Consider the following 17,241-nt stretch of genomic DNA (forward strand, 5'->3'; position numbering starts at 1 on the left):
ACCGGAGTAAGTAAGTAAGTTATCACCAAACTAAATGCAGCAGCACACATGCAATACACAAGAAACACGGCGTCAACTAAAACAATGATTACCCCGATACTATCTACCGATGTGCCCTAGATAATCCCTACAATAGCCTCACGGATAAAGTGACCCGGTAGAAGAAAGAGTCGGCTTCCGAATCCCGCGGCTTATCATTTAAGCGAAAGCATCGCCGGTCTTCGCCCCGGTGTTGAAACGACTTTCTCCGACTTCAGGAACACTCTGAACTCTTGTCCAACGTCTTACACGAATCTATTTACATAAGTTGACAGTTCAGGTCACGGCCATTTTGGTCTCATCACATCGGTTCAATCAGTCGGATCATTACCTACCGCCACAATGTCTCCTCAATCCCTCAAGATCGCAGTCATCCCTGGCGACGGCATCGGCGTCGAGGTCATGCCATGGGGTGTCAAGAGTCTCGAAGCCGTCGCCAAGATCTTCGGACTTACACTGAAGTTTGAATGGTTCGACTTTGCCAGCTGCGCATACTACCATAAACATGGGCAGATGATGCCTTCTGACTGGAAGGAGAAGCTTCTCAAGTTTGACGCAATCTACTTCGGCGCTGTGGGCATGCCAGACCAAGTTCCCGACGATGTCTCTCTCTGGGGGAGCTTGCTTAAGTTCCGCCGCGAGTTTGACCAATACATCAACCTGCGTCCCTGTCGTCTGATGCCCGGCGTCACCTCTCCTTTGGCCAATCGGAAGCCAGGCGATATCGACTTCTGGATTGTTCGTGAGAACACCGAGGGCGAGTACAGCAGTATTGGCGGCAAAATGTTTGAGGGAACCGACCGGGAGACTGTTATCCAAGAAACCGTCATGACTAGGGTTGGTGTTGACAGAGTTCTTCGTTATGCATTCGATCTCGCTCAAAGCCGTCCTCGCAAGCGTCTCACAAGTGCTACCAAGAGCAATGGCATCAGCATATCCATGCCTTATTGGGACTCTCGCGTGGTAGAGATGGCGAAGAACTACGAAGATGTCAAGGTTGACAAGTACCACATCGATATCCTTACTGCCCACTTTGTACAACGCCCAGACATCTTTGACGTTGTCGTTGGAAGTAATTTGTTCGGCGACATTCTTTCGGATTTGGGACCTGCTTGCACAGGTACTATTGCCATTGCTCCTTCAGCAAACATCAACCCAGATGGCAAGTTTCCTAGCTTGTTCGAGCCGGTACATGGCAGCGCACCCGACATCGCCGGGAAAAGCGTTGCCAATCCTGTTGGCATGATCTGGGCTGGTCAGATGCTGCTCCAACACTTTGGCTTTACGGATGCTGCAAACTTGGTGCTCAGGGCCATTGAGAATGTGCTGGGACGTGCAGAAGCCGCGGTTTTGACACCAGATATGAAGGGCTCAGGCAGCACGACTGCGTTTGGAGCAGCAATTGCGGCGGAAATCGTGGCACTGGGGGAGAGAAAGTAAGCCGAGCGCGCTGTTTTCGTTATGTCGTGGGGACAGAAACATTTACGGGTAACTGGAGTCTAAAGAAGACATGTCTTGAAGTCGAGTAATTAAAAATGTTCGGCTTGGACAACTAGGTCAAGATCAATAAGGAAAATGAAAGATTGCACTTGAAGCTCAAGTCAAAGTAGCGGAACATTGAGAGTTACAAGTAACGATCTTCTGCAACTTTCAATATACATGTGTTTCGGGCTCTAAAAGTTCACATACAGTATTCATGTATTACTTGACCTACATTAATGTTCTTATCAGGAGTTAATTTGATCGTCGCTCTTGTCCAAACATGAAGTTCTGTAAGTATTATCACTCAGCTTGGCAGTTCATTTTCATTTGAATAGATCTTACTGGAGTCGCGGAAATCGCTATTTCTCTTTCCGCACCATCCACTCCCAAAAGAACATGACGTGTAATTCGTGCCGTTTAGAGTTATTTGAGTTGCTGCTATCTACTGATACTGTTGCTCTACAGATAGCCCAAATCGAGTGCCAATAGCTAGTGGATCGATTTTAGTGCAGTTGGTGAATACCCTCGTACCGGAGCTGATCCTCGGCCGAGAGACGGAGCCGCTAATGGTGCCAAGATCTCACGGGGTGGAAGGATTCGTCCAATTTCCCAGACGAAGTTCCTCCTTTTCTGATGTGAGACGCACGAGCAATACCATCCGTCAGCCCATCCCGAGATTCATTCAACTCGCCTCTTCGAGGCGCTTTCGGGCGCGTTATGGGTGTCTTTTACGGCTTGGTTACGATTGTCTTTCTCTTTGCAACGCACTTAGCAACGGCCCAGCTACCGACCAATGCCATCGAGCTCGACCTCGTGTTCCCGCGCGCAGGTGGGAAATACACCAAAACAAGCGACGGCTTCCCGGTCCTCCTTTCACTGCAAAACCCCAATGTCGCCTACCATTTCGGCTGGGTTTTCTCATGGGACATCTACAAGAAGCCTCATGAACAAATACAAAGACTACCTTTCAACACCATTGGGTCCATCCTGAAGAACGACACAACCTATCCCAACAACCCGCACGTAGAGGCCCGCTACGCGGATGTACTTGACGTGGGCGAGTACATGTTCTCCTGGACCATTCATACCGGACCTTGGTGTAATCTCTCGAGCTCCTGGGTCGAGTATTCAGCCAACGAGAAGATCGGCAACGGCACTTTCGACTTCACCATTGAGCAGGGAGCCCCGACGCCAACCTTCACCGGGACATGCCCAACTGCTTTAGGCATGATCAACTACGCGTCATTGACGACATATCATGGGCTTTACGATGGGAAATACGACGATTCAGTCACAAGCCCGATGTCATGTGCAATTACGACCAATGTGACCTTCACAGCAGAGCCTTGTAGGGCAACAGTCAACGAAGCACAGGCTACGAGTATCTCCAGTCAACTTCATTTGGGGACCTACGCGACTGCGTCAGCCACGGCTTCGCCGACGGGCTCCGCCGCTGCTACCCAGCGTACGCTAAACAAGAGCCTATTATGGGCTGTCACGTCGGTCGTTGTTCTGTTCGGCGCTCATGTAGCCCAATGATAGATCATATGCCACGTACGGGAACATGAGATTCTTCGAGCATGCCTGCGCGTGCTGAAGATTGGCCACGGCCCTGAACTGCTATTGCTGTTTCCCCATCCTCTCCGGTTTCAAGTGAAAAGTCCGATGTCAACAAACCTCTATCCCGGCAACCTGCGTCCTGAATGGGCAGAGCGCCAGGGAGATTGTATGCATGCTGCAGGGTTAGTGGGGATTTAAGCGGAAACGCGACGGGGCAGGCGGAAGCTCACGGATCACAGCCCAGATCGGGATGGCCTGCATCCTTGTGGGACTTGGGGATTTAGAATGAGATGAGGCTCACTAGTGTTCATGGTGAGTTTGACTCAAACAAACATCATCAATTATGTTCTCACACTTTCGGCGTAGTCCGAACATCCAGTAACTTCGTGACAGTTTGCATCGAGTATGGGTACTATGTCTTTGATCTTGTATAAAAGAAACTTCCATTTCTCGCCCAACGAGCCTTGACACAAGGTCTTCGCCATTTTGGGCCTCAAGTGGATCTCAACTTGCTTTTGCCAACTCAAATACTGTTGGCCAAGACGGCTGAGGTACTTCCACCCGGAGGAGATGCCAAATTAGCCATCACCTGCATTGAGTCTCACGCAGTCATTTATGACCATGTGTCAAAAGGAACGATCACCCACGTTTACGTGTGGCGCAGGAGATGACTTTCTTCATAATTCCGTGGCGACAGGGAAGCGCTTTCGGGGTCTCAATCCTCATGCGGCCGTGTCATTGCTTTTACCTTTAGAAGCGCGTGTCAGCGGCACATGTGCTGCCTTTCTCGATCGTAGATCAATCATGACGACCCCGACCCATTTCCCAAGGGTTTCTCGATCTTTTCTTGTAGATTCTTTCAATCCAAAATTCGCGCCGAGTTTCATCGATACTAATGGCGGCATCTGATGGATATTTCCTTGATACCAGATGACCCGAGCAGCCTCCCCTTGACGGGGATGTCGGCGTTCGTCGGACAACCCCCCGCAACTCAGAATGATTATTTTATCGTCAAGGGTCTCTTCCACATGGCCGGAATGACGACTGCCAACCCGATGACAGGTTATTCCCTCGTCGCCAAGCAACCTCCCGACGACCCCCACGAGACGAAGTTGCCCGGCGTTTTGGCAGGCCTCATTTTTGTTATCCTAGCTGTCGTTGCGCCCACAGTTGCAAGAATATGGCTTAGATTGCGAAGAGGTTCAGTAATCCAGTTCGGCTGGGACGACTGGACCATCATCATCGCTGCTGTACGTGCCAGAGAGATGATAGATCGAAGATACCTCCACGAACTGACTCTGCCCCTGATAGCTTCTAGCTCTCGTTTACCCAATTGCGCAACTTCATTCCCTTGCAATCGGTGCGGCTTCCCTCCACGTCTGGGAAGTCAGTTACGAACAATTCAACAGCGGCGTGATGGTTGCCATGGTTTCCAACACAACGTTCTTCGCTGCCGTGGGCATGATTAAGCTCTCCATAGCAATATTCATGCGAAGACTAGCGGACAGACTCCCAAGGTGGTGGCGGATCGCATGCGACATCTTCGTCGGATCGACTCTCGCATACATCTTACTCGCCATCTTTCTCAACGTCTTTGCATGCAGCCCGCCGGCAGCGCAGTGGAACCTGGTAATCCGGGGTAGACGAGAGTCTGCTCCTTCGTGTATCGACATCGACATCCAGTCAAAGATTCTGACCGGCTTTCATGTGGCGCAGGGACTCATCCTGATGACCGCGCCTGCTGTGATACTGTTGAAGATTCGGATGGGAATGGCAAAGAAGGTTCGACTGTTCGCGATCTGGATGATTGGTGGTTTGGCAGTTTTGAGTGGTTTACTACATCAGATTCTCCCCCCGGTCACCAACGACTATACGTGGGACTACACAGAAGCCCTGATATGGGCATGCCTGGACTTGTCATTAGGAATTGTGACAGCTTCACTGCCAGTTTTGGACAGCTTGATGGAGGAGTACTGGAGAAGGGCAAAGACCACCATGGTCAAATCATACGGCGGAAACGCGTCATCAAGATCACGAACGAGCGAGGATAGCGCCTGGCCATACATCAAGACTGCAGGTACAGACAAGAGTCGGAAACATGCGGCGAGACCTCCTATCACCAACATAACAATTCCCATTGAACGCTCAGAGTCTAGGGAGAGCATCGTCAAAAGGGAGGAATATCACGAAACCAAAGTTGGCGCGATCGAGATGGGCATCTTGTGCACTCAAGAGATTGAGGTGCATGTCTCTGATGCGGATGATGTGGAAAAGGGCCGGGCGGAAAGTCGAGGACCAAGATCACCATCACCATTTTACCACAATAGGCCAGAATGGCACGACAAGTCTCATAAGTTTTAATCATGATATAACTGAAGGTTACCACATTCAATCGCGAGTATGGAAGACTTCAACAAATGGGACCCGGATTAACAGCTAACTCTATGCTTCGTCCAAGTTACAACATGGCTCTGTGCCAGTTTTCCCCCAATATGTCTCGATTCCATGGACTGTTGAGTGCATGTGGGAAACTTCACCTATTCAAAAGCACATACAACTGCATTGAAGATAAGTGGAAATAGGAAGGAAAAATCGAATTGAATATTTTGGCGTGCTGTTGAGCATCACCTCACTCTTTGTAGTCAAGAAACTTCTTCGCTATGCCGCCTAGCCGCTCACAACACCGTCATCAACGCCCCTTGTCCTCTCGCTTTTAACACGACAACAACCGCCGACTCCCCAAGCCCCGAACACGCTCACAAAGATTAGAAACCACCGTTGGGGTGAATAAGAACCTTCGTGTAACCGTCGATTCTCTTGTCAAACTTCTCGTACGCGATTTCTGCATCATCGATGTTGATCTCATGCGAGACGACGAAGCTAGGCTTGGCCTTGCCTGCAATGATCAAATCACGCAGATATCGGTTGTAGGCCTTGACGTTGCACTGTCCTGTTCCTAGGGATAGTCCCTTTTCGAAGAGCTTACCGAAGCTCAAGCTGATCATGCCCTTTGCCGAAGCATCATCTGACGCGCCGGGGTCGCTTTGAACACGCTTCGTTAGCACTTCAGAATTGAGAATTAGGTGTCAGAATAGAATCTTACCTGGGAACGTAAAGTCCTGGAATACCAAGTCCACCGCAGGCTCGCGTGACCTTGATCATGTTCTCCAGCACAATGTTGGGCTGCTCAGTGTTTCCACCGGCGCTCACTGCCTGGTAACCAACAGCATCGACTGAGCGGTCAACTTCTCCTCCATTCAGCTTCTTGATTTGCTCGACGGCATCGCCCTTGGTGAAGTCCACTGGTGTACATCCAATCTTCTCGGCGGACTGAAGACGCTCGGGAACGCGATCGACTACATACACTCTTGAGGCGCCGCGAAGGACTGCCGAGTAAGCGGCCATGAGTCCGACAGGACCAGCACCGAAAACAGCAACGCTCTCACCGGGCTTGAAGCCGGAGAGTTCGATGCCGTGCCAGCCAGTGGGGAAGATATCTAGGAGAGCGCACAAGGTCAGTCCAGTGGAGACGACATCTGACTTGGTACTCGTAGATCCATACCTGCAAGCAAAATGAAATCCGCCTCAAACTCCTTGCCGGCAGGAAGCTTCAGAGCGTTGAAATCGGCGTAGGGGACTCTGATGTACTGTGCTTGACCACCAGGGTAGGGGCCCATGGCAACGTATCCTTCAACACGTGTAAGCTTGCATTCGAGCTTTTGTTACACAAGACGATGACATACCATAAGCACCGCCGGCGAATCCTGGGTTCACGCCAGTGCAGAAGGCTGTCCGTCCCTCTTCGCAGTTGTGGCAGCGGCCATCAGCGACATTGAATGGCATTACGACACGGTCTCCCTTTTTGAGAAGAGTGACACCGGCACCAAGCTCCTCAACGATTCCCATGTTTTCATGACCTGCAACAGATCAGAAAACGCCCTAATCTCGTTATATGCATATAATCAGTGACTAACCGAAAGTGATGCCAGCCTCTGCAGCCGTTCTTCCCTCATACATGCTGCGAATAGTAAGTGACTGTGCACCAACGTTGAATCGTCGTTCGGAAACTTACTGCAAGTCTGAGCCGCAGATAGCTGCCTGTATTCTTGATTAGCTTCAGTCATGACGGACGAAAGCCGTGTGGGCCAGGGCGGTAGTTCATCTCACAGTGGTAACTTTGACGATGACATCGTCAGGGTGCTGAATCTTGGGTAACGACACCTCTGAGACCTTGACCTTGTAAGGGCCCTGGTAATTGACGGCTTTCATTGTTGGGGACGACATAATGGTGATTATTATCTGGGTAAAAAGTGAAGCTTTGACGATTGAGATAGACCTACGCAATTCAAGGGCGCCTTCGAGCAGCAACGGACATATTTATCCCATGAACCCCTCACGAAACCCATCTACCGAGTAAACCACCAAGAATATCTTCCCCATCTCTCAATAGGCCCCGGATGACCGGCTCCCAGTCAAGCACCGTCATCGCCGCGGGATATCTTTCTAGAACGAGATAGTGGGCTGCGCCGCTGCGGGGTAGTGCGGGAAACTTTCGCCAAGACGCGGGGATGCCGCCGCGATCCAAGTTGTGTCCGGCATGTTTTGGAGCTGGTTCACGCTGGTTGATGCATGGGAGGATGGACGGGGGAGTTGGTGTTTTGCTCCCGAGTGGGTGCACGAGGATGAACTCCGAACCCCCGAGAGTTCAGACTAAAGAGTCTCTCATCGGCGAATTACTGCCTTTTGTAGAGTGCGGGGAGAGGAGGGGACCCAACGTGACCCTTGCCTAAGCTATGAGATCTCACGATGATGAACCATTCGATAAAGCTGCTGTTAAGTCCACAAGAGCTCCCCCGCCGCTTTGAGACGTCTTTAAGGAATACACACAGGATCCCTGATCCATCAGTCTTACCCCAAGTTTCATTCCTGCATGACGTATTTGGAGAATAAGAGGGTCTGGAGGGATGCGGTTTGGTGAGGAGACGGGCAAAGATGCACGGCACGCGCAGGAATCCAACTTGACTCCGCAATTCTCGCCGAACATTTCTCTTCTCGACCTGATTCTGCAACATGTCCGACGCACTGGAACTAGAAATGGAATGCCGAGGCTCTGCATGGGCTTGCGTCTATAGCCGCGAGATAGCTAAAGTAAGTGACAAGAATCCCACGACGCCTATCTCGCAGGATGTGCTGAGCTGCTTGCGATAATCGTCACGTTGACACCTTCCGAGAGCGCTGCTTGGCTGCATTATCATGGCATGAGCCTACATGCAAGCCCTCTTAAATCAAGCTCTATCTCCTTCGGCCCCTCGTTTATGATGCAACTTAGATGGAGACAACACCGCTGTGAGCGAGGACGTTCGCGCTCCCACTTCCCGAATTCCCAACCACGCCCTTGAATGCAAGCTCATTCAACTTCTCAACAACGGCTGCCGAATTTTCAAGAGGATGCAGTGCCTGGAGATATGCAACGAGTCCGGCGACATGAGGTGTGGCCATGGATGTTCCAGAGACCACCGACACCTGCCCAGGCTGCCTCCAAAGCGATGGAATGTCGAGACCCGGCGCGAAGATGTTTACGTCAGTTCCAAAGTTGCTCCAGTCGGCACGAGTCCAATTCCAAGCTATCGCGCCAACCGTAATGGCTCTCTGAGCAGAGGCGGGAGACTTGGTCGAAGCGTCTTTGCCATCATTCCCGGCACCGACCACGGTTGTGACACCGAGATCGAAAGCGGCATCTACTGCAGAGTTCATCGCGTCGCTCTTGGGAAATGCTTCGATAAAGTCAGCCAATCCATCGCTGCACAGTTTTGAGTCGGGTGTGCGTATGTTCAACGTACCCAGGCTCATGTTGATGACGGCTTTCGAGACCCGTCCGGGGGTATTGGTGATATTGTTGACAGCCCAGCTGTACCCATCCAAGACGTGAGCAACGGTTGAGTAGCCCTATCACAGATCGTAACGTCAGCTAATGATATAATCACCAGGACTTCAAAACCGGTGCACTTACAAGGCCCCGAACGACCTTGACATCGATAACGGTCGCCTTCTTTGCCACACCGTACGTAGCTGCGCCAATAATACCGGCAACATGGGAGCCATGACCGAACTCGTCCTCAAAAGGGTAATTTGGTGCCCACGCATTGTAGCCTCGGATGGCGCGCCCCTCGAACTCTGCGTGCTCAATGGTGACGCCAGAGTCAAGGACGTAGGCGTATGTCCCTTCTCCAGCGGTGCTATCGTACACATAAGGGCTGGAACTGCTGCCGTCTGCTTGAGGAGTTGTTGAAGATAGGCCCGTAAGCCCCCATGGGGCAGCCGCTTGAGTGATCAAGGCTGTCACTTCGACAACTCGGTCTGGCTCGACGCTGACGGCCTTCAATCCCAAAATCAGTTTTCGAGCATCGGCTTGCTGAAAAGCAAAGCCTACTTACATAACCGTTCCTTTCAATCTCCGCAATGGTCTCTGCGTCGAACTCGCCGGAGTAAGCTTTGAAGCCACCGACGCTGAATGTCTTCTCAACTCCAGCAGTGCTCCGACGAGAGAGGCTGCGCTTGTGGACGTTGGCGACCCAGCTCAAGTGGCTTTCGAAATCTGTGTCGTACGTTCCTGGAGCAACGCGAACGATGTACTTACCGGGAACGATGGAGCCATCGCTAGAACCTTTGGCGATCAGCGGGCTAGCCAAAACAGCCAATGAGAATCCAAACAGGGCGGCGATACGCTTGACGTTCGACATCATGTAGTGATGCGACGGGCTCAGTTGATCTATTTTTTTTTTTTTTTTGGGACGATCAAACCAGTAAGTATTTGTCGTAAAGTAAAGCAGGTAAGAATTATATACGTTGCTAGAATAGCCGATCATCGGACTCTGAAGACTGTAGTCTGTGAGCGCACTAGCAAAGAAATTGTTCTATCGTGTCATTCTAGACGAAGAGTAGTATGGAGTTGATTTTACATCTACGACCTTCTATTCAAAGCTGGATTATTATCATCACCTCATCTCGTATCCAGGCCAAGCCGGTCACTATTGCTGCGATGGGAAGGTGATTGCGGTACAATCCTGAACGCCAAGCACCGTGAAAGCAAGGGTTGTAACTTTACAACCTCTAATAGTGGCCGTTCACAGGGAACGAGTCTCTCTGAGTGGGAAATCGCAGGGGGTTTGATAGCGCCACCAGGTTATCTAATTATGTGCTTTAGCAACCTATGATTTCGGATCTCTGATTCCCAATTCACTTAGTCTACCCCGAGATTCAAGCCCGTGCTCCCTACGTGAAGTTATGACAATGGGCGAAACGCCAATAGGTTCGGTATTTACGAATGCAAAGCTCTGATACATACTGAATCAAAGATAGAATCTTGAAGCTTCAGCCTTCCCTGCATGTACGTAGGCCGACATTTACAAGCAGTTTGGTCGTAACTATCTGTTGCCTTGAACACCTGCTGAGCCGAAATTAGCTAAGGCTCCGTACTTGGAAAGAAAAGTCACAACGTGTTCCAGGACGTAAGATTTGGATGATCATGCTTCTCAGGGAATCATTGACCCAAGAAATATCATGGATGATCGAAAGTGGGTAACTTGGTCAAACATTCTGGTGACATCTACAACGGTACGATTGTCCTTAACTACATGTAGTATCGACGCAGCAACGCAATAGTATAATAACAGTCTCTGAATCGTTCAGGAAACTTTTAGTTATTGCAACAATAAGCTAAAGTGGTATCTAGTTGATGAAGTTCCAGCATTGCGACTGGTAAATCGGCACATCGACCTCATACAAGGTCTTAGTGTAGAACTGAGTGACATATGCATCAACGCCCAAGTAGAAAGTGCTAGCAAACCAAGCACCATTCTTGCACTGATTCCCAGTAGGCTTTGCAAAGGTAACACCACTGGCGCTGGTGTAGGCGAAGTCAAAGTCCACTGCGAAGACGTTGACGACCTGGGGCTTCGCCTCGACTCCAGCAGACATGTCAAGGAGACCGTTAAAGAGCTTAACACCCAACGCAACGGTCAGGTCAGCGAACGGATTCAACTGAAGCTCTACTTGAGCGTTGATATCCGTGGTGACGTTGGTTTGAGGCTTCCAGCCTGTGGTAGAGGTCTGGGCGGAGTCCAAAAAGTCAAGGTGAACTTGAGCATTGGCAATAGTGGAGACGACGTCCACGGACGCCTTGACTGCACCGGACGCAGCGAATTCGATGCCGAGGCTGAAGTTCACCACGGGGCCAACATCGATAATGCCGGGAATAGTGAAGGCAGACACAGACACGGATAGGGGATTATAATTGTACAGGTTGGTCGAATACTGGGCGTTGACAGCAGCAGAGATGTTGAGGTTCAAAGCAGACGAGTAGTCAACATCAATGTAGAACTCGTCAACCTTGAACTTCCAGAAGTTGTAGTGGACATGGCCTGCCAGGGTGACTGTGCTTTCCAGCTTGGCCTCATTGGCGACAATATTCAAGGCGTCCGTCGCAACGAGTGTGGAGCCTGAAAGGTCTGCGGAGATGGTTCCGGAGAGATCGCGCTTGGTGGTAGCGGTGCCGGTGTGTTGGAAGTCGATGACTGCGTCATTCATCTGATCGCTGATCTCTGCTTTGGTAGACGGAGCAGTAAGAGTCAAGGTGGCATTGTCAAACGTGTAATTCTGGACCACATAGACGCCACGCTCGTGTTCGCTATCGCAGGAGCCGTTGTGGTTCGTGATGATGATGAAGTCCTTTGCCGGCCATGCGCCCAAGCAAGTGTTGTAATCTTCGGTAGCGCTGAACTTAAGAACAAGCCCAGTAGCCGAGCACTCAACATTGGTGATTGTCTCGATATTTTCTAACAAGACGGCAGGTTGCTTCATCATGGCCCGGACGAGGGCGTTAGTAGCGTTGAGTCCTTCATATGGCAAGGTGACGTTGGTCTTGGGTGTAAACTTGGCTGGTCCGAGGGTTGTAGCAGGAATGGAAGCCTGTCGCTTCTGGACTGGTCGAAGAACGGCCTTTTCAAGCAAAGCAGCGGCTATGCTGGAGCCGATAAGTGCCTGAAAGGCCAAAAGAGTAGAAATCGAGAGCTTCATGATTTTAGTAAAGTGGACGACTGAGACGCAGTTTAAAGGAGTGAAGTCTGAAGTAATCGCAACTGCTAAAGGACAGAAGACTTTGTTGTTCGTGAAGAAACAACATTTCTGGTCGGGTTACATTATGCACTTTATACGCTGTGATCGATCTAGTGAGGACTGTTCAAAGCGTACTTCACGGAGCATCTCGAGAACCTCTTGAGAACCCCTGAGAACCCTTGAGCTAAAAAAGGATCAGAGTCCACTTCAACCATTGTGGACCGGGGCTTGGAACATCGCCGCAGAGTGACAGCTGAGCTCATCCGCCTCTTGTGGGACGTCGATATTGAACATATGTGTTGATGAGCGTGAGCGAGCCATCGAACGCACTGCCTTCGCCCGGAGATGTTAATTGTTGGCCAGGGTACGCCTTGTTGACTTATCAATGTCAAATGTTGACAATGCCGTAGGCAAGTGAAAGGAGTCAATGTTCACAAAACGCTGTGGAATTATGGAAGTTTTGGTTACAAAGCCTCCGAGATCTCACCGTTGCAATTCCCCAGCGCTTGGATTACGGGACCACCATATCCTCAGTCGCTCCCTACCCAAAATATTACTCATTGATAAACAAAGAGATTGGTTGACGAGGCTTTTGTTCGCGATTCAGTTGGTCGAGGTTCCAAAGTGCTTAATACTCAAAAAAGTGGATGAACCTCGAAGCTCGCTGTCGGTTTTCGACCCCATGTAGTCCTTAAGCTGGGGATGTCGCGGAGAAGGCCCCCAATTCGGTTACATCCGATCTATCGCGAGTCAGGTCGCAAAGCCAAGTTCCTAGCACAGTTCATCCCAAAGCCAGTGTTTCACTGGGAATTGTTTCCTCATGGCTACGCGCGCTTCCTGCTCAAGCAGTAAAGTTTCATCTCTGCTGCAAGATACTCCCTTGACTGCAGTAGCCCTTCGAACCTTTGCGAGGCTCTTCCCGCAAGCATGAGCATTGTTAATCTTTTGCCCAAAATTGGTGTTTAATGGCCTGTTGTCGGTCTGACCGAGACTCGGCGACAAGGGTTCTACTTTCGCTCCTAGGTTGATGTCCCAATCTGACTCGCCCCTTTCTTTCTCACCCCACACTCAGCCAGAATTTCTGCTTCCAGCGACAGTCTTCCCTTGTTTTAGCTCATGGAGAACCGAAGGGCTGAGCCTATTTCAATGGATGTTCAGAGAGTGATCCGTGTTACTTGCTATCAAACAGCCCTAAGCCTGGCTTGGGTCACATTGTTTTGATATAGCCATTCGAAATTATTAAGTAATGCCTGAAGCAAAGCTTCGCGCGGGCTCCGAGGGGTCAGTCAGGTCCCAGTCGTTCAACCCCTAGAAAGAGCAAGATTTGAGTTAGGAGTGATGGGATGCATTACCCCCATTTGAGCCGAGAGAACGTGATGTTGGATGAAATGCAGCTGCTACTTAAGATGCGGGTTGCCTGACGAAGAGTAAATATTCCGTCAGGTCATTCGGACTTTAGGTTCACCGTCTTCAAGAACAGCCCTTCAGACCGGCTTCTGTAACAAAGATGCCGTCCTTTATCCTTTCGGCAGTCTCATCGTCTTTGTTGAGCCTCAGTCCATCCAATATAGTTAGGGTTCGACTACTTTAATCAATATGCCGAGTTATTGATCTGGATCAAGACGAAAATCAATTTGCCCCGGTGATTATCAATTTTCTAGACTCTTAACACGATGAGTAAGGTGACCAATAAGAAATCTGCTGGTTTGGAGCAGCATCCGGCAATGTGATGACCTCTATTCCTTCCAATCCGGTGTGGTAGCCATGGATCGCAACAAAAGTCCCAAATTTTGATCCGTTCTTGGGACAAGAATCTGACAGCTTGCCTCTTCCGTTCAAGTCTCGATCCTTCGGCTGTCAAAAGCATGGTAATTCACTCCTGTCTCATATTTTTATTAGATGACGCGATGTGAGTCGATACTTTTCAGTGCGTACATGTATAATCCAGACCTGATTTGTAAGCGGAAAGATCCCCTCGCAGCGTACAAAAGACCAAGTAGAACCCCAGGCTCTCATATACTTCGATCGAGACCGTTTTCGGCACTCAACGAAATTCCATCTTTATCGACATGGCGAGCCCGTCCACCGTCGAGCTTAGTGACGGGGCTAAAGTCCAGGTCAGACTCCTCGGCGACAGCGATGGAACCAAACCTCTCATAATAGTCTTACATGGCGCGCCTGGCTTATCAGATCATAGAGAACCGGTTTCCTCGTTCGGCTTTCTGGCCTCTGATTTTCGAGTTCTGGTCTATGATGCGAGAGGCAGCGGCGAAAGCGACTTGAGGCCACCATACACTGACGAACGTTGGGTGGCTGACGTAGACGAGTTGAGGTAAGGTTTGACCGAACTGCTTTTCATTTCGTTGATGGCAACCCGAATAACATGTTGGTTCAGATCCTGGGCGGGTGCAGACAAATTTGTTCTAGCTGGAGGTTCCTACGGAGGCTTTGTGGCCTTGCGGTATGCTCTTTCACATCCTGACCGTCTCCTGGCTCTCATTCTGAGAGACACATGGGCATGCGGCCTCCGTGGGGCCTTCAACTTCATCAAAACTATCCTCACCAGTGATCGGATCAAACCAGACCCAGACAGGCAGGTCCGACTCAACAGCGGCAACATCCAAGACAACGAGGACTTTGCTGCTGCCTTTGCGGAAATTGTTGAAATCTACAAACCAAAAGACGATTCCACGAGTGTAGGCTCGAAAAACGCAACCTTTGAGGGAAACGATGCCCACGAGCACCTGCACTACGAGACGCACAATTTTGCCTTCTCTTACAACCTTCCGCGGCTGGATGTGCGGTCACAACTGAAGGACATCACTGCACCAACACTCGTCGCGACCGGGAGGCATGACATTGTGGTACCTGTTGAATATGGAGAAGAAATCAGTAGGGGCATCCCAAACAGCGAGCTCGCGATCTTTGAGAAGTCTGGCCACAGCCCGCCAACCGATGAGCCGGAAGCCTTCCGTGAGACGGTCTCCCGTTTTCTCTCAAGATGGGTCAAGTAAAATCCTAAATGGCTACACGCGAATGTTAAGTCAAGAGAGAATGTGATTCGTAGCTAGAACACATTCTTTGTTGGTATCATCCTGCAAATACCTACTCGACTTTTGTCATAAACTTTTGTTGAACCACCAACTTAGGTCAACTTCCCTCTCGCCTAATTTTTCTTGGCATCTGCTGTTAGTGAATGAGTGAGCCTACCACCAAATTACTAACAGCCGAAAACTCTTCACCTCCCCTTGCCGGAGCCCGCATCCGCGATGGCCTCACAGCCGCCGTCGGGCACCGGACTGATGTCGGCCGACCAAGCCGACCCCGAACCAGGCTCCGGGACACCTCCGGAGCCGAACCCCACCTCAAGAGCTAAGCGACGCCGCGACGCCGAGGCACAGCCGACCCGGCCCAGCCTAACGGGAAGCCAGCTTGATGCCACCACCGACGCCCCTACCTCGGCCGAGGGGCCCGCAGCCTCTACCGCATCTGCTCCGAGCGGATCTGCCACAGGGTCCGTCTTGACAGCCCTTGCAGAAGAAGCTAGACAGTACGAGGCACGGAAAGACGTCTTTCTGACCATTGCACGGTCCGTCGACAGCGTTGTCGCCAGCTTTGACGGTTCTAGAAAGCAGATCGCGAAAGAAGCCACTGCCTATGTCATTCAAACCCTCAAGAGACTGATCAATCACGAGACAAGCCCAATAGCGGCCCGGAGTTGGGCGGCTGTCGTCGCACCGATGGCGGGCAACACCACTGCGGCGACCCGGAGCGGCCAGAGCTGCCAGAGCTCTGCCCGCCCGAAGGCCACACTCCCCGCCGAGGATCAGCCGCAGGCGCAGCCGAAGGAGGACCTCCGCATCTTTGCCCGCGTCCCGGAAGAAAGCTTAGCGGCCGCTCGGAAGATCGCACCGTTCGCCGTACGACAGATCGTCTGTAAGGCCGTTGGCCTGGGGCTAGCGGACCTTCCCCACGTCTACCATATCAGCACAGGTTACTCTCTGAAGCCGCGAAACAAGCAAATACAGGAAAGACTACTTACAAGTAAGGCAAAGCTGGCGGAATGCCTCGGCGCCCACCAAGTCGAGACGCCTATCAAGTGGCACACATACGTTGTGCCGCGATGCCCAACAAAACTACACAGCATTGGCGGGGACGTCCTGGACCCAGCCACACTCGTTGAAGATGAGGTCTTCGCACAGACAGGACAGAAGCCTGTCCTTGCTCGACCGTCCCGCCTTGGGCCCAACCCAGTCACGAACGAAATATCTTGGCTCATATCATTCACATCAGAGGTCACGCCCTTCAGGCTCTTCAACCAAAGCGGCAGATCTCTGCCCATCAAAAAACGAAGGACGCTCATCCGACATGACCCCGGCTGCCAGGGCTACCACGCCAACCGGTTCTGCGGACGACGACCGACTTGCAGCAACTGCGGAAGACCTTCCGACTCACACGAAACGGGACCTTGCATGGCCAGGCCCCAGTGTCCCAACTGCTGCGGCCCCTTCCAAGCCGGCCACACAGACTGCCCAGCGAGGCCCTCGGTCGTAAACGGCGTCGTCTCCCTTCCCGGTCGAAAGGAGCGGGCTCGGATCCGGAAGGCCGGCCAGAAAGCATCGGACACTCTGTACAAGGCTACTCGATCCGACAGTAGCCAGGAGGCGGCAGGCGTCCCTACCTCCACCAGCCAGAACCAGCAACCCGGCGCCAAGCGCGCGCGCACGAGAACGCCCTCCGCAAGCTCGATCGTTTGCCTCGGTGACGGAAGCACTGACAGCAGCAGCATGGATGAAGACGAGGCGGACGAAGGCGAAGGCGAAGACTCCCCCGACAACACCTCCATCGACCGTCCCGTGCTACCCATGCCAAGCAGGAGCCAACGGGCAGCACAGAAGCCAAACTACAACGTCGCGAATGCCTACACCCACCTCGAACTCGACTCGGAGACGTAAGCCGAGAGCGGCGACCCCACGGATGCTACGCGTTGCGCAGGGCAACGTCGGAAAGATCTCCCCGGCGCACACGGCTTTCCTGCAGCTCTCT

At 51.5% G+C, this 17,241-nt stretch overlaps 7 protein-coding genes across 7 annotated transcripts; 4 read left to right on the top strand and 3 right to left on the bottom strand.

Moving 5' to 3' along the window:
* The first annotated feature begins 171 nt into the window (after positions 1-171).
* On the top strand, positions 172-1,711 carry BDZ83DRAFT_634465 (D-malate dehydrogenase). Its single transcript, XM_060509097.1, has one exon. The coding sequence runs from the start codon at positions 382-384 to the stop codon at positions 1,477-1,479; it is 1,098 nt and encodes a 365-aa protein (XP_060360712.1). The 5' UTR covers positions 172-381; the 3' UTR covers positions 1,480-1,711.
* A 445-nt stretch (positions 1,712-2,156) lies between these two features.
* BDZ83DRAFT_634466 (uncharacterized protein) lies at positions 2,157-3,361 on the top strand. The gene has a single exon (XM_060509098.1). The coding sequence runs from the start codon at positions 2,239-2,241 to the stop codon at positions 3,058-3,060; it is 822 nt and encodes a 273-aa protein (XP_060360713.1). The 5' UTR covers positions 2,157-2,238; the 3' UTR covers positions 3,061-3,361.
* Positions 3,362-3,625: 264 nt separating this feature from the next.
* Positions 3,626-5,527, top strand: BDZ83DRAFT_40341 (uncharacterized protein). Its single transcript, XM_060502857.1, has 2 exons — positions 3,626-4,331; positions 4,393-5,527. The coding sequence occupies exons 1-2, from the start codon at positions 3,990-3,992 to the stop codon at positions 5,440-5,442; spliced, it is 1,392 nt and encodes a 463-aa protein (XP_060360714.1). The 5' UTR covers positions 3,626-3,989; the 3' UTR covers positions 5,443-5,527.
* Positions 5,528-5,846: 319 nt separating this feature from the next.
* Positions 5,847-7,763, bottom strand: BDZ83DRAFT_761257 (alcohol dehydrogenase GroES-like domain-containing protein; the record flags this gene model as incomplete). Its single annotated transcript, XM_060515179.1, has 7 exons — positions 7,249-7,763; positions 7,154-7,179; positions 7,056-7,099; positions 6,825-6,998; positions 6,644-6,769; positions 6,185-6,578; positions 5,847-6,123 (listed from the first exon to the last, which is right to left on the bottom strand). The coding sequence occupies exons 1-7, from the start codon at positions 7,363-7,365 to the stop codon at positions 5,847-5,849; spliced, it is 1,158 nt and encodes a 385-aa protein (XP_060360715.1). The 5' UTR covers positions 7,366-7,763.
* Positions 7,764-8,406: 643 nt separating this feature from the next.
* Positions 8,407-9,821, bottom strand: BDZ83DRAFT_755937 (peptidase S8/S53 domain-containing protein; the record flags this gene model as incomplete). The annotated part of the gene is made up of 4 exons (XM_060514680.1): positions 8,407-8,855; positions 8,922-9,027; positions 9,092-9,457; positions 9,516-9,821. The coding sequence occupies 4 exons, from the start codon at positions 9,819-9,821 to the stop codon at positions 8,407-8,409; spliced, it is 1,227 nt and encodes a 408-aa protein (XP_060360716.1).
* Positions 9,822-10,809: 988 nt separating this feature from the next.
* On the bottom strand, positions 10,810-12,156 carry BDZ83DRAFT_755938 (uncharacterized protein; the record flags this gene model as incomplete). Its single annotated transcript, XM_060514681.1, has 1 exon — positions 10,810-12,156. One exon carries the CDS (start codon positions 12,154-12,156, stop codon positions 10,810-10,812), a length of 1,347 nt encoding a protein of 448 aa, XP_060360717.1.
* A 2,076-nt stretch (positions 12,157-14,232) lies between these two features.
* BDZ83DRAFT_634470 (alpha/beta hydrolase fold protein) lies at positions 14,233-15,330 on the top strand. Its single transcript, XM_060509099.1, has 2 exons — positions 14,233-14,527; positions 14,591-15,330. The coding sequence occupies exons 1-2, from the start codon at positions 14,265-14,267 to the stop codon at positions 15,207-15,209; spliced, it is 882 nt and encodes a 293-aa protein (XP_060360718.1). The 5' UTR covers positions 14,233-14,264; the 3' UTR covers positions 15,210-15,330.
* The last annotated feature ends 1,911 nt before the right edge of the window (positions 15,331-17,241 follow it).

Source organism: Colletotrichum acutatum (genome assembly GCF_030867785.1).
Source record: "Colletotrichum acutatum strain CBS 112980 chromosome Unknown BDZ83scaffold_112, whole genome shotgun sequence".
NCBI classification, from domain to species: domain Eukaryota; kingdom Fungi; phylum Ascomycota; class Sordariomycetes; order Glomerellales; family Glomerellaceae; genus Colletotrichum; species Colletotrichum acutatum.